Source organism: Leptosomus discolor, chromosome 5 (genome assembly GCF_034619465.1).
Source record: "Leptosomus discolor isolate bLepDis1 chromosome 5, bLepDis1.hap2, whole genome shotgun sequence".
NCBI lineage: Eukaryota > Metazoa > Chordata > Aves > Leptosomiformes > Leptosomidae > Leptosomus > Leptosomus discolor.
The window spans coordinates 6,005,272-6,032,887 of NC_141395.1; the positions used below are offsets into that span (position 1 = coordinate 6,005,272).

The window sequence follows — 27,616 nt, forward strand, 5'->3', positions numbered from 1 at the left end:
CTCTGTTTGACCCTGCGTGAGCAGGGGATTAACTCAACAGGTCCCTTCCGATCATAAAAATTTCTGTGATTCTCTAATGTATTTCTTAAAAAAAGAAAGAAAAAAAAAAAAAAACAACAACCCCCCCCCCACTAAACCAAACCAAACCAAACAAAACCACACCACCACAGAAAACCCACCAAAACCAAGTCAAACTAAAACAACAACAAAACCCAACCCCCCTCCCACTTCCAGTTTTAAATTAGATGGACTTTGTCTTTAAAAATACAGTTTGACTAGAGCTGTATTTTTTTTTGCTGTAGAGGAGTCCCACTGTTGAAGTGAAAAATAATAGAAAACATACCAATTACGTATCTGTGCCATTCCTGGAAGACAGCTAGCCTGCTATAAAATTAGAGTTGCAGCAGTGAAAATTCCTTTCCTCTCTCAGTTTGTCATAATGCTTCCTATGTCTATCATTAGATCACTTTTCTAAACCAAATCTCCTTTATTGAAATGAAAATACTTTTTTTTCCCTTTCGATTGTAGACATGAAGAACTGATACTCTTCTACTGTGCAGCATTGCTCGATGTGTCTGAAAACTCATATCATAGTCTCTCATTCTTGTCTCTCCAAGACAAAACAACTCTAACCTGTATTTTGTTGTTGTTTTGTTTTGTTTTTCCCAGTAGGTTATGGGTTTTCTTCAGATTTCGTTGCTCTTTTCTGTACTTTGCCAAGCGATCCTAGGGGTTGGATGTCCAAAACTGCATCTGTGTCCTTCTGCTGAGGCTTTTGTGAAGCTGGTTAGGCTGAGAGAATGCGATTGTGAGGGTTGATAGTCTTGTTTATACATCCTTGAGTAATTCTTCCCTGCTTCACACTGGCCTGATGTTGCTGATACATACTGAGCTTGTGATCCTCCGTAATGCATAGGTCTTTTTCTGTATGGCTGTTACATAGCCAGTTTGGGGTTTTTTCCTGCATTTGTATATTTTGATAGCTCCATATATTCTTTACTGATTTCAGTCCTCACTCTTTTCAAAACAGTTGTCCAGTTCTGAAGGGATTTGTCCAGTTAGTTGCTTACTTACGTTTTATTTTAACACCAGGGGATCTTACACAGAAATAAGGAGCTCAACTAATAAAGGCAGTGAGAAGGAAAATCTTTTGGCAGAGTTGACTTACTTCTCATTAAGTTAGTGTAATATAGACCAATTCATTGATCAAAGCTTGTAATTCTCAGAGGTTTTGTACAGGTATAAATGAAATCATAATCTGGTCCCAAATCTGTGTGTGATATACAGTTTAGGTGGCCAGTATGATAACATTAATCTCTTTTCAGCAATTGCTATAGTAACTTCAGTAGTTCTTTTTTTAGTTAATCTGAAATATTTGCAATTATGAATAGAATACACACACGTTAGTAAATATATGTGAGCAGAAGCTTAACTACCATTTAAAACAATTTCTGTCTCTAGTATTAAAGTCAGGTTTTAAAAAAATCTTCCATTTTTAATTTTATTATATGAATGAAAACAGCTTTTTTCTCCCGTTTAAGTTGCTTCATAAGTATTAGGAGACTTGGAATACCTTTCTGCTCAGATTATGAATTAATCCTTCCTTCAAGTGTTCTTGCACCCGCCACACAAAACACTCATGAAGGGTTCACATGCTATGGCTGTCACGCTTGCTCTGCGTTGTTTTCAATAGGAAGAATAGGTAGAAAGGTCAAAGACAAAAGCTACTGAAATGTCAAGGGTAAGCCTGCAAGACATCCTTTCCTTTTAAATTGCGTTTGTTTCCAGATGTATGTTAAACTAAAAAAGAGACTGAGGATGGCTGAGTAGGTGGAAAATAGCTTGAGATTATTTTTAACCCAGCACTTGAAGCTGTGCATAGTTTACTGCTCTTGTCTGCTAATAATAGATCTTGCTATTCGTATAAAAGAAGCAGAACATGTATACTTACTCCAGCTGCAAGAGCAGGCCGATAGTATTTACATAATTTCTCTGCATTCAGTCTTCATTCTTTCCATGACACTTGGTAGCTAGCAAAAACATGTTTGTGAGATACCTCGTTCACTCTTGAATTGCAGATGTTTTGGTCAGTTTTACACTGTGTTGCATATTTCACTTTTTGACACCTACAATGTCATGGTAAGGAAACAGCAGCTCTACATGTGGCCGCTGACAGTAATGTGCATCATTTTAGAGTCTTTTATAACCTGCCCAAATCCCTGCTCGCTGTGGAATAGTATTTTGCATATGCACTTAGCAATTTGCGTCTGTTCCCTTTGGTGTTTTCTTTTGTTTATACGCACTTCAGTTTGCAGGTGTCATCGCATTGATAAAATGTGATCGAGGACACTTTTCATTAAAGAAATAGCAACGTAGTAAAATGCTGCTACCTTTTATCACTTAGTAGTTAATAGAAGAGGATCTCCATATTGACACTAGTATGGTAGGAGATTGTTATGTATTGTTTAATTTACGATTGAAGTACTGCAATATTTTTAAATTGACTGGTTTGCTGAACAATTTTTATATCGTGGTGATTATATAGACAGAATAACCATGATAACTGCATCACCAGGGAATACCATTTAATATATTGTTTTCAGCTGCTTTTCTCTGATTACTTTCTTATGGAAAAAACGTTTATTTTTTTTCTCCCCAGTCAATCATAGTTGTCCTGATGATCAGTTTAAGTGCCAGAATAATCGCTGCATTCCCAAGAGATGGCTTTGTGATGGAGCTAATGATTGTGGTAATAATGAAGATGAATCAAATAAAACCTGTGCAGGTAAAAATTTTACTTGGTCGTGCATGCAAGTTCTCAAACTCCAGTTCCATAAACAGTTCAAAACTGCTCTGAACTGAACCCCTCTGCTACTAGTAATCTCATTATTGACATTTTAAATTAATTCAGATTTTGATACCACTAAGGCTGGAATAACAAATTATATTTTACTTAATCCTTATGCTTGGCTGTGCTTTCCAGCGTAGTTCAGAACGTAATCTATCCCTATGGGTTGACTGTCAAAGCATTGCTTAGGTACAAACTTGTCCCTGGTAAATCTTTTTTGGTGGTTAGAATTTTGTTTGTTAACATGCTGTGATGAGTGCCATGTCACTAGTAAATTTTATTTTATCCTGACAAAAGCATAATTAGTTACTCAGTTTCTCCTTGGTACCTTGTGATTGTTTTAATTTGTAAATTATTAATTGTGTATTAGATTTGTAAGGAAATGCCAAGATGAAGATTGTTTACTGATTCTACTGCAGTAAATCATGGAGTTCCAAATATGTGCTTTGCTTCTATGGAAGTGATGTTTGGTGCTTGTCAGTAGAGCACACTAAACAGTCATCAAGTATTTGATATACAGAATATCAGGCATCAATAAGCCGATGGCTCTTTCAAGCTGAAATGCAGTGATAGGCAGTATACACTGTGCGTTAAAATATTCCCTGAAATAATTTTCCTTGATTTAATTTTTGATATGTATGATAATAACCAGTTCTGGTTGTTACTTGTGCGATTTGGCCAAAAGCTCTCTAGCACAAATGCAGAGTTATGGTGTCCCTATCACCTCTACGTCATTATTGTGGATCGTAACACATCTTGATGTCCTTTGATATTCAACTGTTTGCTTGTAGGATAAAAGTCTGATATGAAGACCGTATTTTTCATCCTTTTGTCACTTGGCTATGGGTTGAATTTTGCGTTCTTGTTTTTCCTTTTGCTCCTGCAGTGGCAAACGATATTCATGTTTAAAAAAAAATACTTCTTTGAAGTATTTTACAGGTATATTCTTCTATTGTATTTTGGGCTATTTCTATGAAGGAAGATGGTAATTGAGGATACCAAATGAAGAAATATTCTTTAGATTATTGGGGTTTCTGATGTATCAGGTTTTGGTTTTGTTTTATTTTGCTTTTTAAAGCGTGGAATCACACATAGATGAACTCTAAAAGCTCAAATTTGGTATCAAAAATCGATGTCACTGTCACTGGCATTGTAGTTACCAGTTCACGTTTTGAACAAACAAAATTATAAGTCACGTCACCTTTATATGTTAGATTCTTATTTGACGTTTCACTATTCATCATCTTTCAAAGGAATTTATGTAGTTGCATAGCATGATTTCTTTTAGTCATCTTTATTTCTTCAGAAGACAGACATACATCATTTCCGTTACTGGATCGTTACAGTTGTATATTTGTAAAGCAAGGATTCTAAGAACAGTGAGGCCAGGCACATCACACACGTGCTGTATTACAATTTTTCTGTGTAAATATGAATTTCACTAGGTCATTGTTGATGTTACGAAGTACAGTTGGTTAATATTCCAGTTGTAAATTTAACATTTTTATGCCCTGATTTTTGTTTACTTCAACTCTAGCAGTAATGTTATTTCATCAAACATTAATGCTCTTCTACCATCTAGTTTTGTATAATTACATTAAAAACTTAATGTTCTCATCTGTTGAAGAAACTAAGATTTCTACGTAACAGATGTAGAACACAGTCCTGCGATAACCTCAATTTTCTGTGAAGTCAAAGGAGGTGAATGGTGTTTAGTGAGATCAGGTAAAATGTGCAGCAGGCCAGGAGATGCCCTCCAGACTTGCAGCTTCTACGTACAGACGTGCACCAAGAGACCTAACAGATTTAGTCCATTTCCCTTGCATTTTTGGAGTGTTTTGTCTTGACAGCAAGAACGTGTCAGGTTGACCAGTTTTCTTGTGGGAATGGACGCTGTATTCCAACATCGTGGCTGTGTGACAGGGAGGATGACTGTGGGGATGAAACCGATGAGATGACATCCTGTGGTAAGTAAATTTCCTTTTGGGGAAAAAAAGTAAAATTATTCTATAAAAGGATAAACGTATAAGGATCTCTTTTCACATGAACGGATGGATAGGAAAAAGTACGAGGGGCCATTTTGGTTTTATATGAACTGGTAATATTCTTTCTGAAATGGCAAATGTAGTTTATTTGATTAATAAATAAACCCATAGCAAAGGCTGTATTTTCTATTAATGAGTTTTTAACTACAGTACCAAATATGCAGATCAGTCAGCACTTTCCTAATTTACAGCACATTATCAACTACTCTCACCCTCAAAAACTGATCTTTGTCCCCACCACGCACCTCTTCACATGGGCCCCCTTGGCATGTTCTAGATGTCAGCAAAGTCAGACTGTTTCAGGTCTGTACAGAAGGTTATTTTGACGTTGTATTTTGCAGAAAAAAAATTAGTCTGTCTTGCTTATATCGTGAGAGAGTATCAGCAGCTCTGCTGCTTGCTGCATTACTGAGGTACTATGGAGAGAGGTGCCACTCTCTCATCAGCTGCTTCCAAACGATTCAGGTTTTCATAAGCCAGCGTGACTGCCTTCATCTGTTTAGCAGGTCACAGGCAACTGCGGTGAGTCTGAGAGCAAAAGGGTCAATGAGCTTTCTGCAGAACGTTGTATCAGGGTGTTCCCTGTTTACAAGGTAATAGTTGTGATATCATTTGACTTACTGATATGAATGAGTAAGTGTGTGGCAAGATAGTAGGATATGTTCCTGAAATGACTTTTCAAGAAAGAATGCTGATTGTTTTAGTACCATCACCCATGAAGTGACAGGTTGTGCTCAAAAAAAAAATAAAATAAAATCGTTACTTGAGTAAAAATTAGAACATTATTAAGATAGACTTCTAATTGCCGTGCTTTGAATCAAGTAAGTTCTGTTGTGTACAGAGGTAGAACAGGTGATCCCAGTGGACTCACTATATCTTGCAGTCACTAAAATTGTGTCGTTCTCTGTAATGGTACAGTGTGGCACTTGGTACCTTAATAGTTTATCTGCCGAGCTGTACCTTGTGTTCTCTGGCACCTTATCAGTACACAGATATTAATCTCAGCTTTGTCATTTCTTCCCATGTGTTTTGTTTGGTATCCTGTCAGCTGACCTGGAAGATTTTGTCAGATCATTTAACCAGCGTTGATTTCGCCTGCTGTTTTTCAGTTTGGCCGAACTTGACATACATTTCATGGTTTAGAATCTTGTTTATCCTCGAGTACTGCGGTTCTGCAAACGTGTCAGATATTTCATTTTTCGTTCTGCCTTACAATTTGATTGCTGATGGGCACACTAATGGCATTTATTTTGCTATTCTATTTAGTGGTATATATTTTCTTCATGTATTTTCAAGTTTTTGTATTAAAAGTAAAATCATGGTTTGCTTTTTGTTGCTGTTACAAATAGTTGATTTTTAACTGCACCGGTCTTCATCTATGAGTAACTTTTGGCTACTGTTGATTCAAATACTTAACCATACTTACATTGGCATATAGCTGAGGTGAGCAGGACTGGAAGGATGATGGCAGTACCATAGCGCATACACTTTTCCTTAAGATACAACCAGATTTACTAAGCAGCATGACATTCCTCAAGAAAATTTGGAAAGGGACCCTCCTTATTTTTCTACTTATTTCCTAAAGGAAACAAGACTTGTGGTTATTTTTTGTGCCCCATCTGTTTATCAGTTCGTTGTCATACCATTTGCACTCAATAACAGAAGGGTGAAAGACGTATTAAAGAAGCGGAGCTTTTACAAGACAGCTGGATAGCAAAGAGAAACGGGATCGGTGTCTACGCTGTGGAGAGACTTCAGTGTGAGCTCAAGAGGCACCTTTCTTGCTTTCTCTGTCTGCAGGGCAGTCAGCACAGGGATGGCTGTGAATCAGCTGCAGGATGTGCATCTCTGCTGTGAAACGGGAAAGGAGAGGTGGAGAGACCATAGGGACAAGGAGGGGAAGTGTTGTGCCTGTCCTCTAGGATGTGAGAGGGAGCTGTGGGTGATGGTGGAGGCTGGGGCTATGAGAAGGAAATACTGGAGATGCTGCAAAACATCCTTGGAAAGACTGTGGTGGGCTGAGAATCGTGAGATGGTGCTGGTGGTGAGGACAATCATAATTCGTTTTAATTAGTTTCTGTCTGTTTATACTCTTCTTGGGTGGACAGATGAACATAAAGAAAATAAAGTTATGAAGGCACTCTTGTATGGAATAGGGGAAAATTACGTTTAATATGAGTTAAGTTTGTGGGAAAATTACTGAACAACTAAAAAGCAAAATTAAAAATTGCTTTCAGCTTTGCATGAAGCACACAAGTCATATACTATAGCTAAGTGCCATCGTAGTTGCACATCTCCGTTAGTTGTCTCAAACAGATTTTTGTTGTCTCTGTGAAGTGTTCCCCCAAGAAAACCAGCTTTTTTTTAATTAAAAAAAATAAAGCAAAACAAAACAAAACCAAACCTAACTTTCTAGGAGTGATTGACAAAGCGTTGTCATTAGTGTTAACTTTCCTTCCCACCCTTTTCTGTGTTGAAGCAGAATAATCACTTCAGTCTTAAGATCTTGGTGATCTCTAAATTTTACTATTTGATGCAGCTGGTTTGATTTGGTGCTTCATGTGTGACTTTTTTTTAAGCAAAAGTTTCCCTGAGCTTCTCTTAATTCTGTTAATTTTTTAACTTTAAAATATTTCCTGCACTAAATGCAGCAGGAGACAGCAAACCCAAGTCAGAAATTCTTTGACTTCAATGACTATTTCAGTTCTTGTCATAAGGAAATTTTGTGTTTGTAGCATGTTTTAAAAATTCAGAAAAACTCCTCCTTACTGAGTACATGGCCTAATTCTCAGGATCTTTGTGAAGCTTATCTTTGTCTCAGTTGTAGCAGCACTAGAACAACCCAATGTAGCTAGAGCAACGTAATGAGGAATACACTTGGAGATTTGTTCTAATCTTGGGCAGCTTTGGTGTGGCTGACAGGACTGTGCACCATTTTGGACATTTCTTTTTGTTTCATCTAGGATGTACTGTGCAGGAACTTCCAACCAGAAATCCTTCAGTGAAGGACAAACTTGCCTTTAAGCAGCAGTTCAGGCAGATTGTTCACGTTGTCACCTTTGGTTTGCATTAGGAATCAGTTACTGAGAGGTGTTTTCTTCTCTTGATGGCCTGTAGAGAGAATTTAGGCTCCTCCTTATTTCTTTTGAATCAAGTTAGACTTCGATTCCTGTGGATTGCCATGGTTTTAAAGTAGATCTTGTATTTTCCAAACGGAATGGGTACAAGCACTGTTTAACATGTTAATAGTATGAGTGCACATACCTAGCTACGTTACTGGTTTTAGAAGAAAAAGAAGTCTGAAAAAATGGAGGTTGTTCCATGCAGAAGCATATTAGACAGTTATAAAACCAAATCTGTTCGTAATATAGATGAGTGTGAATGCTATTGTCTCAGTTTTCTACTACTCTAACTAGAATGCTTGGAGGAAATAATTGTAAATCATGACAACTTTGAGTTTTATGATGTCAGTGTACAGTAACTTTGTTTCTTGACTGTTTTTTTTCCGTGGTACTTATCCTTCTCATTTTATAGTCTACCATTTCCTGTCTTTTACTGACAGTGCTATTGCAATTGGAGAACTTTTTATACAAAGAAACACATTGACTATATGGTTTGTGTCAGTCGTCAAGCTATAATTGGTCGTAAATCTTAGCATGCTTAGTGGCAAAACCAGCCCTGGTCTGATGGGAATAGAGGACCATGTTATATGACACAGAATAATGCATTTCAATGTTGAGGAAGGATAGCGTTTGGACTAGTGTTTACAATTAAAAGCCTGTTTATCCTCTCTTTTTTGGTGTCACCTTTTTCTCCTCTCTGGATTAAGTATCTAGCAGGTGCAAATGTGTGATACGATACATGGTGTAATGTATGTGTATTGGAAGGTGGAGGAATAATACTGAAAAGGATATGCATTAAATAGTTTTTATTTCATTTTTGAACACTTTTGCAGAATTCCCAACATGTGAGCCACTGACTCAATTTATATGCAAAAATGGAAGATGCATTAGCAGCAAATGGCTCTGTGATTCAGGCAAGTATCAAGTGTTCTATATCTGAAATGAATATGGTAAATATTACATAAATATTGCTTTGGTACTCACTCTTTTCTTCTGAGACTGATATTGCCACTTTGGCTTATAACTGGTCAGAGGATAAATACAGCGTTTTTAAATTACTGACCTAAACTAGAAAGCAGCAATACTGAAGCTTCATATACAGAATGATGCAGTGGCTATGGTAATAGTTACAAGTTGTATGTTCTGTAGAATGAAGTGTGATGTAAACTTTCATTAGTTAAAAAAAAAAAGGTAAGCTGTCACCTGTCAAAGTACTTTGTACTTTTAGAAAACTGGTTCCAGTGACCAAAATATCTGATTTTTTCTTGTTTGTGGGCAAGTTCGATTTAATAAATAGCATCCCTCAAAAGGGAAGGCTAGGAAGACTTTACAATGTAGTTATTTCTTTTGTCTGAAAGAGTACATATTGGAATGGCAGCTATCCAAATGAATCTTCTCTCAGAATTTATGGTGTCATGCCAGTCCCAATAACACTGGTTTGGTTCTTCATCCACCATAGCATTTGATATCACTGTAATTTTATGAGGCTGACAGGAGTTCATAGCTGCAATTGGACAGATTCCCCAAATTATCGCCATATGCTTACTGAAATTCTGTACAAGGAGACCTTTAGTGTTTACCCAACATAGGTATCTTTTCCCTCCCTTGGCGATCACAATCAAATTATGGGAATTGCCTTAAGATTGTTGTAGTGACTACAACATTAAAGTAACGAGAAGTTACATTCCACTGTTATATAGGTGCTGCCACCTTTCTCCACCTTGCGCTGTTGCAAGTACATGGAAACAACATTTGTAATACTGTTGAAAAGAAATTCTGCCATCAGGTTTTCATTTTGGTTTATGTGAAGCTCTTTGTGCGTGTGCTTAACTAAGTCAATGAATCACTGAGAATAAAGTCAAACCACTGTGTTGGGAAGCCTGCATAGTTCCACACAACTAAAGAAATCAAGAAGCTCTACAGCCCTCTCATGGTTGCTGGTGCCTGTGATTGAATAGCTGAGTAAGTCTAAGGGGTTAGACTGTCCAAAATGACAGTCAAGTGCTGTTGGTAGATTAGAGTTAAGGAATTACTTGCATTAGAAATAATTTTACCATATGCCTGTGGGCAGTCAACTTGCTGTTTTATTTACTGCACATTGTTTTTCTCTTGCCTTTTTGAAAATACCTTTTTCGCCTCGCATCTTTCATTCAGATTCTTTTATCTTCTAAAATAATATATAACATTTGCAGATGATGACTGTGGTGATGGAAGTGATGAACTAGGCTGCATTCACTCCTGTTCTGCTGATCAGTTCAGATGTCATAATGGCAGGTGTATCCCAAGTCACTGGGCGTGTGATGGTGACAATGACTGTGGAGATTTCAGTGATGAAACCAAAACAAACTGCAGCAGGGAAGGTGAGCGTTTTTTTTTTCTTCCCACATTTGGATACTTACAAAAACAGCAAATACTTTATTAGAAATACAGAGGACCCGTCTTCAGTCAATAGAGAAAGAGAAAATGCTTTTAACCTTGGTAGAGGTTGGAATGGAAAATATGTCAAGTGTAATATAATGATACGGAAGTGTATCACAGAAGGAGAATGCATTTGAAAACAGAAAGGGTATTATACTGAGATAAGTTTTGTAGTTTTGCTTTACTGAATTATGTTAAATGTGGTGTTTGTCCTATTACAGAGATGCATGCTGTCCAGATAAAGAGACAGTAAGCAGCATTCCTTAAGCTACTGTTTATATATTTTCTCGTTTTTTATGCAGTAACAATCTCATTTTTGTCTGGCCCAACTTTTTGGGTTGTTTTCTTTTCAACAGTGTTACTGAAGCATAAAAAACCTTTTAACAAACTACAGTACCATTTAAATGCCATATATTGTATTTATTTGGGTGAGGAGACAAGGGAAGGATTCTTATAGCAAAGGATAAAAAATAATCAGATAATAATGAGGGAATATTTTTTCTCGCATATTTTTCTCACAGTGATTTTTCCACAACAAAGTAATTGTACATTATTTTATTGGTCCTTTTTCACAAGCTTATATTCTAAATCTGCTTGAAGACTTCATACAAATAGATGAATTAGCAGAATGCTGTGCATGAGTAATGTCAAGTCCTTAATTTATATATATTTTAAAAAATTATTATTTCTCTGTATCAAAGCAATTGGTCTGGAACTAAACTACTCACTTCCCTCATGTTCATGTCCATCTCAGAGCTTAAAGTCTTGCTCTGCCTTTTTATACAATACCATGTTATGTTGGGATTTGCACCACTGTCCCTGAAATAGCACTGTTTTACACAGTTATTGGCAGTTCATACATCTTCTGTGTCCTGCTTTACTATGTGATGCGCACTTTCCAGCAACTTGTCTTTGCTTATTTAGGATAAAATGCAAGAATGGAGATTATTTAGCAGAAAAAAAAAGGAAAAAAAAAAACCAACAGACAAGACAACTTTTAATAAAATAAGCCATATAATTATAGAAAGTAAATAAGAAATAATGAATAAAGAATAAGAAATAAATAAGATTTTTTCAAATAATATTTTTATGTACTAACAGTAATGTATAAGCTTATCATTACTTTAAAGTGCATGTTATCGTTGTTAGTATGTTATGAAATACTAGAAATACTCACAGTGGTAATAGTTTGGGAAGAGGAGGGCAAGGATAACATGGAGAAGGCCGTCATCTAGAAGATATATAAAGAGTTAAGTAGGTGGTGAATAATTAAAATCACACTGAACTGAGTTCATTGCTGTGGAATTCGGAAAGGCTACAACAAGTCTGCTGGTGCTGTAAGAGCCCAGGCCGGGCAGGTGTCGGGGCCTTGTGTCAGTTAGAGCAGAGGTGTGACCTTTCGTGTTTTGCGAACTAGGAGATGGACCTTGTCGGAAAATAGAAGAGAATGAAGAAGGAGGAGGGAATGTAGCTTGAGGGTGAGCTGCAGGGCTTACGGAGCAGCAGGAAAACTTCAGCAGCCTTGGTCCTCCTTCCAGCTCCAAAGTCATTCTTGTCTGACATCTGTGCAAAAACACATCAGCGTTTTGAGCCTGTGGTGGAGGCAGGAGTGAAGGGAGTGAGCAGGATAAGAAAGAGCTTGCCTGAAGCTTGTGTTGGACTGATGAGTTAGGAAGGAATAGTGAGTTTTGAGTGTTGTATTTGGGGACTCTGATTTTGATTGTGGTTAGGAAGGGGAATTCTAAGTCATTGTAGACTTGGCAAAAAAAATCACATGAGCAAATTCTTCGATGTAATCCTTATTTTTCTAAGAAACTCCCTCTCCTGGAAGATGCAATGGGAAAGAATTTCAGTGCAGTCCTGATGGGAACTGTGTTCCTGAGTTGTGGCGCTGTGATGGAGAAAAGGACTGTGAAGATGGTAGTGATGAAAAAGGCTGTAATGGAACTATACGACTATGTGATGAAAAAACAAAGTTCTCCTGCAAGACTACAGGTATGTGCTTGCAGATATGTTTTGCTGTCATTTACTCATTGTATGTGTGTGTGTCTGTATGATTTGATCGCGTATTTACTATTTGTATACTGCTTTTAATGTTTAATTCTACAGAGGTGATGTTACTCACTGTACTTATACCAGCAAAAGAGTATTAATGTACTTCCCCTAACCTGTTTTCTCATTTGCAATGTAAAATGGATGGGGTTTGAGATTACTTAAAGCTGAAGCTGTTGTGTATGATAGTACATCAAACCAAATGTAGCATTTAATAGTACTTCAAAGTCCAGGTATTTGTCCCTAGAATTAAGTTGATTGAAATGGTATAAAGTAATCAGCTAGAAGACTTCAAAGAATTAGAACTGCAGCACTGGAAATTTGAACCACAATATTGGAAGAAAAATACATTCTTTGGGAATGTTTAAAACCGAATTTTGCTAAGCATACTTCATTAAAAAATGTGAGAAGAATATGACAATCTTTACATGAGGATATTTTGCAAGATAATGCTTAGATGGAACATTTTCTTAGGGGACAGTCCAGTTAAGGAAGAAATTAATATATGTCAGCATTGGATTAAAAATTGGAAAGTGTCTTTCAAAGCTAAATGAAATATTAATGGTAAAATAACTTTCAAAGCAAAAATTAATTGAGAGTGTAATAAGTAGTAATATTAGACTGATAGAAACGCTGACAAAGGAAATGCCCTTCTCCCTGATACTGTCTTTTTCCTAGAGCTTAGATAGGGAAAAGGTCTCAGACTACACAGCCTCATTATACACTTGCCTGTGTTTGCAGTCCTGTGCAAGGAGGGCAAAATCTCAGTCAGTCTACAGGATGAAGGATGAAATGTGACTTCTCCAGCTGTCACATACAAATACAGCAAAAAAAATATTTTCATCAAACGCTTGCTAAATTCAAGGGTATATGGCTTTGATTTAGGGGAAAATGCAGTGGCGCTTGTTGGTTGTGTGGAAACATCGCTTTAGGAATCAGTTGTGACAGCTTCATCCATAATTACTTTCTTTCATTATTTTCCTTCCGTCAGTCCTGGAAAGAGCAAAACTGCTGTTATGGAAGAGGCTTGTTGGTAATGCATTGGAACAGAAAACAGTAAAAGCAAATTTTTGTTTAGCTACTTTTCAGTTTAATTCCATATGGTGGGACAAATGAGTAATAATGGTTTTATGAGAAATAGTGTCTGTCATGATCATTTCAGAATAAATGTCATTTTCTCTGTGGAGAAATAATACTGTCTGGCTTCCACACTTATGAGAATTGTTCAGATGAGGAGAAATTGGCTAATTCTCCCCTTATAGATTGCTAGGTGGTAGCATCTGCTTTCCTAATGCGGAATATGATGGGTCTGTGTAGGAACATGTGTATGGGGGGAGGTGAAAAATCCAATACGTTTTGAGGGAAGTGGCAGTAAGAATAGTAATAGTGAAATGTTACTACTCATTTTTTTGCTTACTTCTTGTATGGCTGTAAAGAGTAGCTGCAGGGTCTTTCCTTACTGTAGTTTTTGTTGGCTCTGGTTAATCTGTCACAATGCCGGAGGCGTGAACGTCGTGTTACAATTGCAGCATTTGTCAGCCTTCAGCCAAATGTGATTTTTTTTGCTTAAGAGTAATGCTGGTCTCAAGAACTCATCGCACCCAGTCCCTTTTTGGATGTGCACTTAAGAATATCCAACAGAGGCTGTTGTATAACTTACATAGATAGCCTTTTAGTAATTTGCCTCTTAACAGTTTAACATTTTTTTCTTAGTAAGTTATCCGAACCTTTGTTGCAAGCTTGGTTGATTGTCTTCGTCTTTTCACCAGTATAAAAATCTTTTTCATATTCTGTCATACGTCTCCTTAACCACATTTTTTGTTCAATAAACAATTTTTTTTTTTTCTCTCACGTGTCTTCTGTTTTTATTTTCTATTTTTAAACCTTTGGTATTTTTGTTGGTCTCAATGGAACTGTCTGACCTGTGCCGTTCTTGAGCTGTGGTATCCAACCGCAGCCAAAATGCTGCAGGTCACTTGAGTTAACAGGTTTCAGAATGATGTTTCTAATTTTTTCGAGGACATCACACAGTTGTTTGTGGTGATGTGTGATGAAAAATCTACTAAAGTTTGAGCAGCAGAAGGATATGAGATGTAATAGTTACCTAATGGAGATGAACTACTGTTGGGATGCTTCTAGCCAGTTATTTTCTGCTTTTAAACTAGATTAGACTTCTTTTAAATTACAGTAGATTAAATTAGATTAGACTAAGATCCAACTTCCTATTTTGAATTCTGATTCTGTCCTCCAAAAATTATTACAGACATGTACTTCAACTCAGTTTTATGTGCTACATAAATCTATCCTTTTTATTCCATCTCCCTACTTTGCCGTTAGTAGTACTTGACCAAAAGCAGAATCTGTGCAAACTCACTTAAAAAGTCATCTAATTACTTTAATGATCATAATCAAGTACTTCTGTGAAGGCAAATGCAAAAGAGCCATGAATACTTTAGTTTAGAAATCAGTGGATCTGAACTATAATGTATATTTGTCTTCCTTACTGCTTTTTATGATTCTTTCAAGAAGCAGTTAATTTTGTATCTTACCATTTATAATGCTACCCTGTGGGCTAGTATTTTATACTTACTTTTTCTTACATGTTAATAATATATTAGAGGGGAAAAAAAGGATGAAGGAAGAAGTCGAATTTCTTTGGAATGGAAAATAAGGAATGTATGTAGAGAGGAAATAAAGTGAAGGGGTGATCATTGCAGTGATAGGAGAAGAGCAGAGAATCAGCAATAGCGCTGTCTGGATGGGGAGTGTGAGTCAAATGCAAGTATGTGACAGGTAGAGAAGAATGGGGAGAAGTTGATACTGAGGAAGGCTGGGAAGGAAGGGTTTTCAAGAAAGAAGATGATGAGGAAATTGGTAGTGCTGCCCTACAGATTCTGTGAGGGCTGATGAGGAGGAAAGGGTTACTGTGGAGAGGTACGGCACAGGAGGGGTTTTGAAAGAGGAGAAGATTTAATAAGAACATAAGAATGGGGCGCATGGATGAGTTCAATGAATGGGTGGAAAGGGTATCAGTCATTATCCTGATTAAACCACGACAGCCATAAGGTGAGTTTACCAGTGTCGCTTCCGCTTGTTCCCTTCCTGCTCTGTCTCCTCTCTCACTTTTAGATCTTTAGAGTTGCACGTCTTGTACAACTATTGTAATAACCATTCTGAACATCCTGATGGCTCAGAATGATGACATTTCTGACTAGAGGGTTGGATTCATTAGGCGTTAAAATTTAAATGAAAAGAAGCAAAGCAAGCATCACAGCAAGCAAACTAGAAAGTGATATGTGTTGTCCCAATATTGTTTTTATCCTCAGTTCATAGTATCATTATTTTCTGTGGTAATAGCTCTCTTCTTTAGGCCCTGAAATTTTTTCTTCTATCTCATCCAAGAGACATGTATAAACATCTGCTTTCTACTAAAAGCTTTTAAATGCCAGAAATTACCATGTTCTCAAAACAATGTAGTTCCTTTTAAGTCTCAGGTGTCTTCTACAGGACAAGCAATATCATTGACCGTCACATGTTGTTAAATATGTCAGATGAGAACATTGTTTCATTTTGATGGGAATGAGATTGAGTCCGATCTGTAGGTTAGGAAGGCATTACAGCTTTAGGCAGTAAGAAGAAAATGAATGCGATTAATGTTCTATCAAGGTTGACTATATAATCATTAGAAAACCTTCCTGGGCTCCATATCCCAAGAAAGACTGAACAGTATATAAAAAGTTGATTCTTTTGTACTTGCTAGTATTTGTTTAAAAAAAAAAAAGTTGGAGAAACATTTGAGTTGGGCTTTGCTGGATGCTTGTTGCTTCAAACTTCTGATTCACTACTTTACACATATTTCTTCTGTGTTGCACAAAAGAGTTATGGATAAGAAAGGATATATCCATTATGATAAAATTTTACTAAAAACATTCCTGGAAACCAAAACCAGAAGTTTCAGTAAGGGGCAATAAAGCAAAAATGCATCAGTTAATTTTAAGTAATGATTTCAAGACAGTCATAATACTTACATTAAGTCCGTCTCTTTAGAGTTTTGGCAAAGATTAATTCCTTGAAAGTATATTCTAATGAAGAACATGTCACAGCTATCATACTGGAAGATGAATCTTTTATTATAAAACATATCTTCATTAAGGTAAGAGAAAGGCAGGGAAACGAATTGGCTCTGTAAATACTTGTATGTATAAAAGATTAAAAAACAGATTAGGAGCTCTACTGGAAGCCACATCAATTTACTTTGCGATCTGGTTAGTTTACTTGGCGTTGGTATTTTCCATTAGCTTTCGTTCTACTGCTGTGTTAGAATAATATTTAAAATCAATGATCATTTCAAGATAAAGAATATGGACACTTTTTTGAAACAGTTGTGGTTGCATATGATGATAAATGGCATACATATCACACACACAACTTTATTTCCTTCTGTCTGTGCAAGTCTGTCTTTTCAGTTTAGGATATTTGGAAAATGTAGGAAAATGGTGAAAGCTTTTCATTCTGATTGACACTACTCCTTGTTTAAGTTTTCCAGGTGATTTTGCACTGGTAAAATTATGTTCTGTTGTTTGAAACCATACACACTATAGTATGATCCTGAAGTTTCACTTCTTACTTTTCTTCACTAAAAGTGAAAACAGTCTCAAATTTGCCTTGTGAATTCTGCAGAAATGTATTTTTTAATTGTACTTGTTTCACATTATTTTATTTCATAGTCATTCTGTGAAGACGTCAGCATTTTTCCTGTTAAAAGAAGACTAAATTAGCAAACAAAAAGCTTCACACGACTCTTAAGTAAATACATCATTTAAAGGAAAGTGAAATCTGCTACTGTGTTATGGCAGAGAGTAGAATTACAGTTAAAGGCAGTTGCTACATTGTGCGAACAGCAGTACAGAATCTCTTTCGAGGTGGTTTTATATTGAACCGTGTCATGGTCGATACAGAGTAAAAGACAACCTGTAGCAGATTTGACACTGAGGTGTATTAAAAAACCAACAATATCAGAGTTTTACCCTAGTTCGTTATTTCACAGAAGCACAGAATGGTGGGAGTTGGAAGGGACCCCTGGAGATCATCTGGTCCAACCCACCTGCCAAAGCAGGTTCACCTACAGCAGGTCACACAGGGCTGCATCCAGGCGGGCCTTGAATCTCTCCAGGGAATGAGACTCCACAGCCTCCCTGGGCAGCCTGTTCCAGTGCTCTGCCACCCTCAGAGTAAAGAAGTTTTTCCTCATGTTCAAGCAGAACTACCTGTGCTCCAGTTTGTGCCCGTTGCCCCTTGTCCTGTCACTGGGCACCACTGAGAAGAGCCTGGCCCCATCCTCTTGACACCCACCCTTTAGATATTCGCAAGCATTGATAAGGTCCCCTCTCAGTCTCATCTTCTCCAGGCCCCAGAGCCCCAGGTCTCTCAGCCTTTCCTCGTAGGAAAGATGCTCCACTCCCCTCATCATCTTCGTAGTCCTCTGCTGGACTCTCTCCAGTAGTTCCCTGTCCCTGTTGAGCTGGGAGGCCCAGAACTGGATGCAATACTCCAGGTGTGGCCACACCAGGGCAGAGTAGAAGAGGAGGAGAGCCTCCCTCGACCTGCTGGACACACTCCTCTTGATATAACGCAGGACACCATTGGCCTTGGCCATGAGGGCACATGGCTGGCTCACAGTCAGCTTGTTATCTAACGGAACTCCCAGGTCCTTCTTGGCAGAGATGCTCTCCAGCAGGTCGACCGCCAGCCTCTACTGACGTGTGGGGTTATTCCTCCCCAAGTGCAGGACCCTACACTTGCCCTTGTTGAACCTCATCAGGTTCCTCTCCGCCCAGCTCTCCAGCCTGTCCAGGTCTCGCTGAATGGCAGCACAGCCTTCTGGCGTGTCACCCCTCTTCCCAGTTTTGGGCCATCAGCAAACTTGCTGAGGGTGCACTCTGTGCCTTCATCCAGGTCACTGACGAATATGTTGAACAGGACCAGACCCATTTCTGACCCTTGGGGAACACCGCTAGTCACAGGCCTTGAACTGGACACTGCGCCACCAATCACAACCCTCTGAGCTCTGCCTTCAGCCAGTTCTCAATCCACCTCACTGTCCACTCATCTATCCCACACTTCCTAAGCTTACCTACGAGGATGAGATTGGGAGACAGTGTCAAAAGCCTTGCTGAAGTCAGTGGCTCCAGACATCTCCAGAATCTTCTTTCCCATTCCAGCCTGATTTTCTCTACCTGAATAGTTTATAGGCAGAAGTACAATGAAGATGAGCTTCCTAACCCATGGTTCCACCTGTTGTCTCTTTGTTTGGAGAGTACATGCCACTTCTGTTCAGTCCAGGTGTGATCAAAACTTACAAGTAGGCCCTACTGGTTGTAGCTCATAAGTAACAACTTTATGCATTAGAGCTGAAAAATAATTTGGGACAGGAGCACACACACGCACGCCTATAAGTGGTAGCATTCACAATCTCGGTTATTTTTCACCTATTAAAATCCTTGGCTTGGGTGATTCTCACTTAAGCTCTGTGGTTTTTTTAAAGATCAAACCCCCTTCCTCAATCCAGAGACTGTCTTGCATCTCTAAACGTTGATGTTCAGCACAAAAGTGGATATTTTTTTTTTCACCTTTTGAGGAGTGAGGGAAATGGTCTGAGCGCTGGTTTGATAAAACTAAAATCATGTCAGAAATTCCATCTGCTGTAGTTATCTTGTCTACAAGCCGATCATTTGTCTGACGTAATCTGGGAATGTATTGTGTATGCTTTCTAGAAAGATTTTTGTTTCTCAACCTGTGCTAATAGAAAGTCATGTAGCAAAATGTTGCTCCTATGGAAGGCTGTTGGAGTAGAAGATAAAGGAAAAGAAATTAAGAAAAGCAGATTTATTTATTTTTTAAAATAAAAAGTTTTAATATAATCGATATATTTAACAGATGATGAGGATGTGTCCTGCTTCTATGCAGTTTTGTTCAGCACAGAAATACTTAGGATTGACGTTGTTTGGAAAATTAGATTGTCAACACTGATGTGGATGATGCTTCAGAGTATAAGTACAAATTGGTTTCTTTCTGTTCGTCTCAGGGGAAAGTACTATTAATAGAAAAGGATAATTAACAAAAAAAAAAATCCATGCAATGCTACTGAAGGTTTTTTCCTAAGTTTGCTTCCAGTCTGATTTCCTGTGTTTATTGTCTCTTTTCTCCAAGGGAGATGCATTAGCAAAGCGTGGCTATGTGATGGCGATATTGATTGTGAGGATCAGTCTGATGAGGATAATTGCGAGGGCTATATGTGTGGACCACCAAAATACCCTTGTGCTAATGATACCTCCATCTGCCTACAGCCTGAGAAGCTCTGCAATGGGAGAAGAGATTGTCCTGATGGATCTGATGAAGGCGATCTTTGTGGTACTTCTTTTAGACACATTCTCCTGATTATTCTTGACATTGTCTGTCACAGTACTTGCTGTTGAAAAAACGGTTCTCATGTTAGTCTTACTGCAGCCTCATCACAGTAGCCTATGTGAGGATTTTTTACTTAATTTAAATCATACTGGGTTTATTTTTCAAATAAGGGAAAACATAGTTCCTTAGGTAAGTCTTTCATTTCCTAACCGCTTAAAATGCTCCTGGAGGTAAACAATTTAAAAGGACTGATATATATGCAAGGGTTTCAGCTAATTTGCAGTTCTTGCCAGCTACACCTTGAGTTGATAGAATCCTGTCAGTAGCTGTGTAGGAGTTGCTGGGGAAATGCAGTGGGATGACTAGGAGGAGTTAACATGTCTCTCTGATGGTGGTGTTGAAAGGATTTCATGCCATGTCAGACAATGTAGGTTATCTTAGCAAAGCTGTGTTCTGTAAAAAAAATGTACAAAAATCATTTTATAAATCTGACAGAATTGTAACAGATAACATAATTGGATTATTATAAAAGAGATGCAAAGATAAAATGAATATATTTTAAAAGAACTGGCAATACTATAGCAGTAGTATTGTACTGTACTGATGGTTGAGAGATAAGCAGTGAAACACAGTTTGTAGGAAATTTGCCTGATTTTATAATTCTTTTTTATTGCATCACGTTTTGTCTTTCCACACTGACCTCTCTTTGCATAAAATGTCTCCAGCATTCTGTTACAAAGCATTTGGACATGTTTGCAAGCGTTTTCACCCTCTAGGATCTATCTTTACTAAGGGGGGTAAGGGCAGTTGCTTGGCATAGGAGGCGGAGTTCACTGACAAAGCTGCTGCGGGATATGGCGAAAAGACCTTTACGCTGCCCTGTTGGTCTGCAGGGTGTACTGTAAGAGGGGATCTTAAATTCAGTGTTCCTCTGGAATATGTTAAGAATATATTGTAGACCTAAATCCTCTGAGAGCTGCATATAAATCCTATGCTGTCTAGACTCCAGGTGAAAGAAATTATAGCGTAAGGTCGTGTATATTATTTCTGTGCTATTGCTGTGTTTGGACAATTATCTTCTTACTAGTAGCAGCCCATTATGACACCTTTTTAACAGTTGTTACAACTTTTAGATGGTGTGTTATTAGTCCACAAGTATTTGCAGCAGTTGTTAATTATTTAGTTTTAAAACACACCTAGGCATAAACTGAAGCAGAAATATGGGCTGTCTGGCAACACATTTGCGTGTTAGACACATAAAGGAACTTGATCCTTTTTTGTCATGAAAAAAGAAAAAGAGGGGCTGTTAGAAGGGACTTTATTTTTTTTTAACATGGGAAGAAAATAATTATTCTGTATAAAACTGTGATGTTTTATGTATCTTACCACAAGTGAGCAAGGATTTCAAAGACTTGTTAGAATCAAACAAAATAACTAAAAGACACAAATATAAAAATTATTTTCACTTTTATTACAAAATAAAAATGAAACCTCGTTTCCAGTATAACGATGGACCAGTTTCTTCCTCCCATAGGTTCCCTGGGTATCAGTGGTACTATGAGGTAAGGAGTAGTTATGTGCTTTTTTCCCAGAGGTCGCAGAATTTCTCACAGACACAATTATCAGCCTTTTAATTCAGATGCTTTAAAGGTTTCACAAATCGCCTTCAATCCATTTAGCAGAGCTTTGCAAATCATCAGTTGCCTGCAGAATATAATGTGAGAGCACTGCCACAGAGAATGCAGAAGTAGCATTCTCTAGTAGCTTTTGTTGGAAAAGGAGGGGAAAGAAATTCTGATTTTTAAATCTTATCTGTACGTGGTTCTTTGACAAGTTGCTTGTGGTGTAGATACATAGGGCTAAGTTGGAGCCTTCTCCCTGCGAGCTGAAGTGGCCAGAGGCAAGGGAAGTATTTGGGAAAGTATGCTTATTTCTCTGTGCAGCAGCTTTTGGTCACCATTGAAGGTGGTTGACCTATAATGGCCTTTGGCTGACTCTGTATGGACACTCTATAATTTTTAAGTGAATGAAATAGTGCACATGAAAGTCTGTAAAAATGTATATATTGTGTATAAATTGTGTATCTGTCATTCTAAAATCTTGAAAGGTTGCTGTAAAGCTACCATACCGAATACTTACAATTTAGATAATTTTAAAAATAATAGTAGAATGCTGTGTAACAAATGTAAAATGCACTTTGTGCTTCTTAGGGGCCTTTTATGGGTTTTAGTTGACCTAGTGACTTTAAAAATGTGCAATATAACTGACAGCCCTTGTGGCCTTCAGTGTTTTGTTTGTTGTTTTTTTTTTTTCCCCCGTGTGATTTCAGATGAATGTTCACTTAATAATGGTGGATGTAGCCATCAATGTTCTGTGGTTCCTGGAGGAAGAATTGTATGCTCCTGCCCTGCAGGATTCAGTCTTAGTATAGACAACAAAACCTGTGAGATTATGGATTACTGTACCAAGCACCTGAAGTGTAGTCAAGTATGTGAACAGCATAAAAGTACTGTCAAGTGCTCGTGTTACGAAGGCTGGAAGCTCAGTAAGGATGGAGAAAATTGCATTAGTACTGGTAAGCTGAAATTCAGTGTGTTCTTAATATTCCAGATGGTAATAGCTGTTATGTCAATTTAGGGATAGGTTATTTCTTTTATTTAAATAACAATATAGGCTTGGATTACTCAAATGTGGGTCTGATGGCAATTTGAAGGAACTCATTAAAGCTGTCCCTATTCTTGTTGCAGGGTGGAGGGGTATTAGAATATTAGTTTGTTGCTTATAAGAATTTCTAAGAATGCTAATACCAAATAATTTCTAAATTCTTTGCAGTTTTATACATTTTACATGTATATTTAATATTCAGAGGATATATATATGTGAGTATGCATATGTGTGTGTGTATATATATATATGGAGTATGGGGGATTTACTATGTATTTTGAAGAAATGGATCAATCTGACCACATGATATTGATCAGTATTACTTGAGGGTTCAGAAGTTTAGTTTTGAATGTGCATGCGCACACATATGGTTGTTTACCTGCTGCCTGTTAGCAGTCACAATTTAAGCTGTTTTTTCACCTACGACATTCTGGTACTTGTTTTCTGACATCACTAAGCCCATTCAGCTCACTCATCAAGAAGAAAACCAACATAAGCCGAAACAGGAGAAGGAATGCATTCCCCTCCTTGTTCACTATTGATATGTACTGAAGCATGATTTAGAAACGATGGTAGCGATATCTTTTTCAAGTGCAATGTTGTGTGTTAAATACCAACATGTGTTTGCCATTTAAACTGTCATCACATCTTTACCCCTCTAGCATTGATTTTGCCGTATAGATTTTCAAAATTTGTTTAGGATACTTTGATATTTTTATTCTTTATTATCTTTATTCTTTGATAGTATCTTATTAATTCTGAGTAGAAATATCTCCCAAAATGTCTATCACTTATTTGGGTATTTCATAATGCTATAGATACCCTGATTAAGATATTCTTGATTTATTCCAGATACTCAGGATTTCCTCAGATGATTCACATGAAAAAAATTTCTGAGTTACTAAGCTAGAAATAAAAGCCTGTTTCCTCTTGCTAGTCACCTGAAATAATTTCGTAGTTAGCAGCCAACTTAATGGTGCATATCTCAGAAAAGTCAAATTCTAATCTTCATGCTTTGACAATGTTTGAGCTAATTTAAGCAACACTTTGGAACTACGTTACAGTACAAATGAAACCCATAATTTACTCATGGCCAAAATATCTATCAGATGTAATAAAAATAATCTTTCTCTTTCCAAAACAATTAATAGTTAAAATTTGTATCATTTCATATCTTTTAGCAAATGCTCATGAATTACACGTCTTGCCTTTGAGCTATTTTTTTAATTCATTAAGAATGGGATTTACATTCATCAGGTTGGAATAACTGTTGTTATAGTTTCAGAATGATCTCCAAATTGAGCCTTTGTGTCTCCATAATTGTTACTATCATATGTAAATAGTTACTACTACAGTGTGAGATCAGGAACTTATGTTGTTCAGATGTGGCTCTGTGAAACTGAACTTGGTTTTATTGCTGTTGAAATTCTTATTGTGTGACACTGCTTTAGTATTATTCTCACCGACTTTTCATCAATCTAATTTGTTTTATTATAGACATTTCTACTAATTCTATAAGTGTATTCTTACTGGGTTACAGAAATGAAAGGATTAAAATAATTTAAGACTTGGTAGAGGAAAGCTTGAAACAAACTTAAAATTTAGGCAAATAGAAATGAACAGTATTTGGAAGCTAATGGAAAAAAAAAACCAAACAAAGTGAAATATACTCACTTGTGCTGAAAAGTAAGACAAGTGAGACTAGGGTTTCTCAGTTTTTCTTAAACCCATGAGTTATTTCTGCTTAATGTTTACTGATGTTGGTGGGAATCTGAAGTTACAAATTGATTTTTACAGATTTTCTGAAAGAATGTAATATTAAATAGATGATCTGAGAGCGGTGGTGTCAGCTGACATGAAGAAAAATGATACCTCTCTTTAAAAACTGTAAAGATACTATCCTAATGCCATCAAAGCTGCAACAAAAATACTCTGTATTAAATATGACGTATGCTTTTGTAGTTGCTAATAATCTTAGCCTGTTTCAGTTTATTTCATTTGAAAGACTTAATAAATACTCTGAAGGACGGATCCTCTGATGCTTTAGTTGTTGACTGTGTGAACAGCATTTTAGTAAAGTGAGCATAATTTTGCTCTCATTTGTGAGTCAGCCTCAAAACGTCCACACCATTTCTGCCTCTGTGCATGAGATCTTAAATGAATATAAAATAAAGGAAAAAGCTTTCATATAATACTATTACAAGTAGAGTTCAAAGTGATCTTGCGAAGATAAATAGTCCTCCAAATGCCAAACCACTTCTTCAATAATAACACTTGGTATAAAGGAATTCTTAGAATAGCCATAGTGATTTTAAATGCCTTGAACCGGGAGTAGAAGTGTATTATATTAGAGCAGTAACTAATAATCTTTTTCCAAGAGAAAAAAAATTACTCAGAGGAAAATGATTACCTTGCCCTTAGCTACATTTTTACACTATCCAAAATAGCACTTTCCTGTATACAGTGAAACATTTCACTAGCACACAGCAATAACGTGTAAAGTTGCTATGCAGCACTTCATTTTTTCAAAATATTGTAAAAACATTTACTTGAGTGTCCATCAGAAATCCAATCAGGATATGAATGCGGTAAATGCAGGAGTGTATGTGGTTTGGGGTGTTTTGGGGGTGTCATAACAGAGTCAAATAGTGTGTTTGTCAGAGGAATCTAATGAAGTGCCAGGGAGATATAATGAGTTGTGGAGTAAGTATGTAGAAATAGATCGCTTGAATTGAGCTGTTCTTTTCTTTTTAGTTTCTCTTCCAATGTCTCTTTCAATGTCTTTCTCTTAGTTTCCCCTGCTTTTCCTTATTTCTGCTTATGTTCTCTTCATTTCTTGAGGGTTTCAAGTGCAATTGTGTTTTTCTCCATCAGTTTCTTCACTTTCCGTATCTCTTGTTTTCATCTAGTTTGCTTTTTGCTGTGCTAGAATGGGTACTGTTACATTATTACTAACTTCCCAAAGACTAAACATTTCATTCACATTTAAATTTGTATTGATTGAACTAAAAGTATGCTACAGACCTCCATTATTCAGATAGCAAGTTAATATAAATGATATATTTTAATACTCTTCTTCCTAGTTTCTCTTGCAACGCATCTCAAAATAAGTTGTACTGTTACATTGCACTTGAACCGTTTTAGATTATAATAAGCACACAGAAAGAAACCTGTTCCTGAGATATTTAAGTTTCATGTTTATGTTCAGCCTTGCAGAATTTAGTGTAATAAAAGTTAGATGAACTCAGAAACACTTAGCTTCGTATAGATTTAGTTAAAAAATTATTGTCAACCTTTTCTAAGCTGTGGGAACTCTGTAATATTACTAGATATATATATATATATATATGTGCATTTGGAAAAGAGGATGGTGTCCGTGTGCTTGCTCTGTTTTAGCTGAGTTTAAATTCAATTTTCTTGTAATTTCCAGATAGCTTTCAATATTAAAATGGAGGGGAGGCAGGGAAGTGTGGTCCAATCCTCTCTAAGCAGTGTCAAACATTTAATGAAGTTTTTTTCAGACTTTTTAAGAGGTTATCATTTTCCTTTGAGGTAAATTTCATAAAATCACAGTGTAGGTTGCTTGCTGTGCTGCTGTTCTTTAGTAAGCTTCAGTGAAACAGTAAGATTCAGTTAGCAATTTTCCCAAGAAAGACTCTTAAATTTAAGCGACTGGAAAAGGTGAAGCATTATTCTTTCTATATGGTCTTTTTTGAATGTGTTGTTTACACAGTTTTCTTCTATTAGAATTCTTTCTTACCACTGTTAATGTAGTTCATGCCTTATGGTTGTCTCATATATATATGCTTACCTATATAATAAAATCTTGATGCAGTCATGAAACCAGAAGGTAGAGAAATGTATGAATTTTCTCTAATAAATTGTTATCAAATACTTTTCTTTAAAAAATGCTGTAAAGAATGGAATCACTAACCCTTACATTGAACTAAGTTAAGGTGAGATTTTATTAAAATATTCTTAATCAATTGGTACTCTTTATTGAATATTTGCTCTCAATTTCCGGAAGAGGAATCAACTGGGAAAAATAACATCAAATTTTTGTTTTGTAGGGTGATGGAAGCATAATCTTAAATAAAATTGTTTAAATTCGATCTGAAAATTCTAATTCATTATAATATAGCTCATTTTATGGAGTCATTGAATGATAAGGAAGGAAGATCAAAAGCTGCCTAATACTGCTGCTGGTTTTCTGCTTTCAAAGACCTTCAAGACACTTTAAGTGGTGAACTCCCAAGTTTCCCAGTGATGAGGTTTCAGTGCTTCACTCTCCTTAAGATTTTATTTTATTCCCCAGTTTTTCTGAGTATTCATGCTACAGTTTAAGCCTTTAATCCTTAGCGTACTTGTCATTTATATAGAAAACAAGATTTTCCCCATTTTCAGTTCATAAGCCTTTTATGTCTTTGAAGAGTTTTATGTGCTTCAAATCATCGTCTTATTCAATTTGTTTTTAGACTAAGCAATTCCAGTGTGTTCATTCTTTCCTTGCAGGCCATGTTTTCTTACACTTGCTGATTTCCTCTTGCATTCCTGTGGTTGATTCACATTCTTCTTTATGAGCCGTGCTCAGAATAGGGTATGGTATTGTAGATTCCTTCACCAGAGCTTAGGAGGAGGGAGTGGAAGGGTTATGTCATGTTTATTTCAAGTGCAAACCTTGAGTTGACCTTATTTACAGTGCCGTGCCATTGTTGATCTAAGTTTCTGGATTCTTTCCTGCAGATCTGGTGTCCCATCAATTATATACTCAGTTTTATGTAGGTTGTTGTCCTTGAAACGTGTTACTTACTACAATTATAGGGGGGGTCAGGCAGTAATAAGTAAAATTCTAGACTACTCCAGTCGTCCAGTCTATGGGGATGGATTACCACATTATGTAAAGCAGAGTGGTGGCTGGTCTCTGGCACACAACTCACTAGCCAGGCAATAATCACCACTATCCATTTGGCTATATTTACATAGCCTTATCGTAGAGGAACCCGTGTAAAACTGGTTTCTGTTCTTTCTGAATTCTTTCCAGAGCAATTTTGCACAATGAT

The 27,616-nt window shown here is 36.9% G+C and overlaps 1 protein-coding gene across 1 annotated transcript in view; it reads left to right on the forward strand.

Moving 5' to 3' along the window:
• Positions 1–27,616, forward strand: part of LRP1B (LDL receptor related protein 1B) — a 578,117-nt gene that overhangs the window by 310,788 nt on the left and 239,713 nt on the right. Inside the window, exons 19-25 of the mRNA XM_086465459.1 lie at positions 2,660–2,785; positions 4,699–4,815; positions 8,849–8,929; positions 10,208–10,375; positions 12,246–12,428; positions 19,695–19,895; positions 22,222–22,467. Coding sequence (XP_086321585.1) covers positions 2,660–2,785; positions 4,699–4,815; positions 8,849–8,929; positions 10,208–10,375; positions 12,246–12,428; positions 19,695–19,895; positions 22,222–22,467 — 1,122 coding nt within the window. The remainder of the gene's footprint in view (positions 1–2,659; positions 2,786–4,698; positions 4,816–8,848; positions 8,930–10,207; positions 10,376–12,245; positions 12,429–19,694; positions 19,896–22,221; positions 22,468–27,616) is intronic.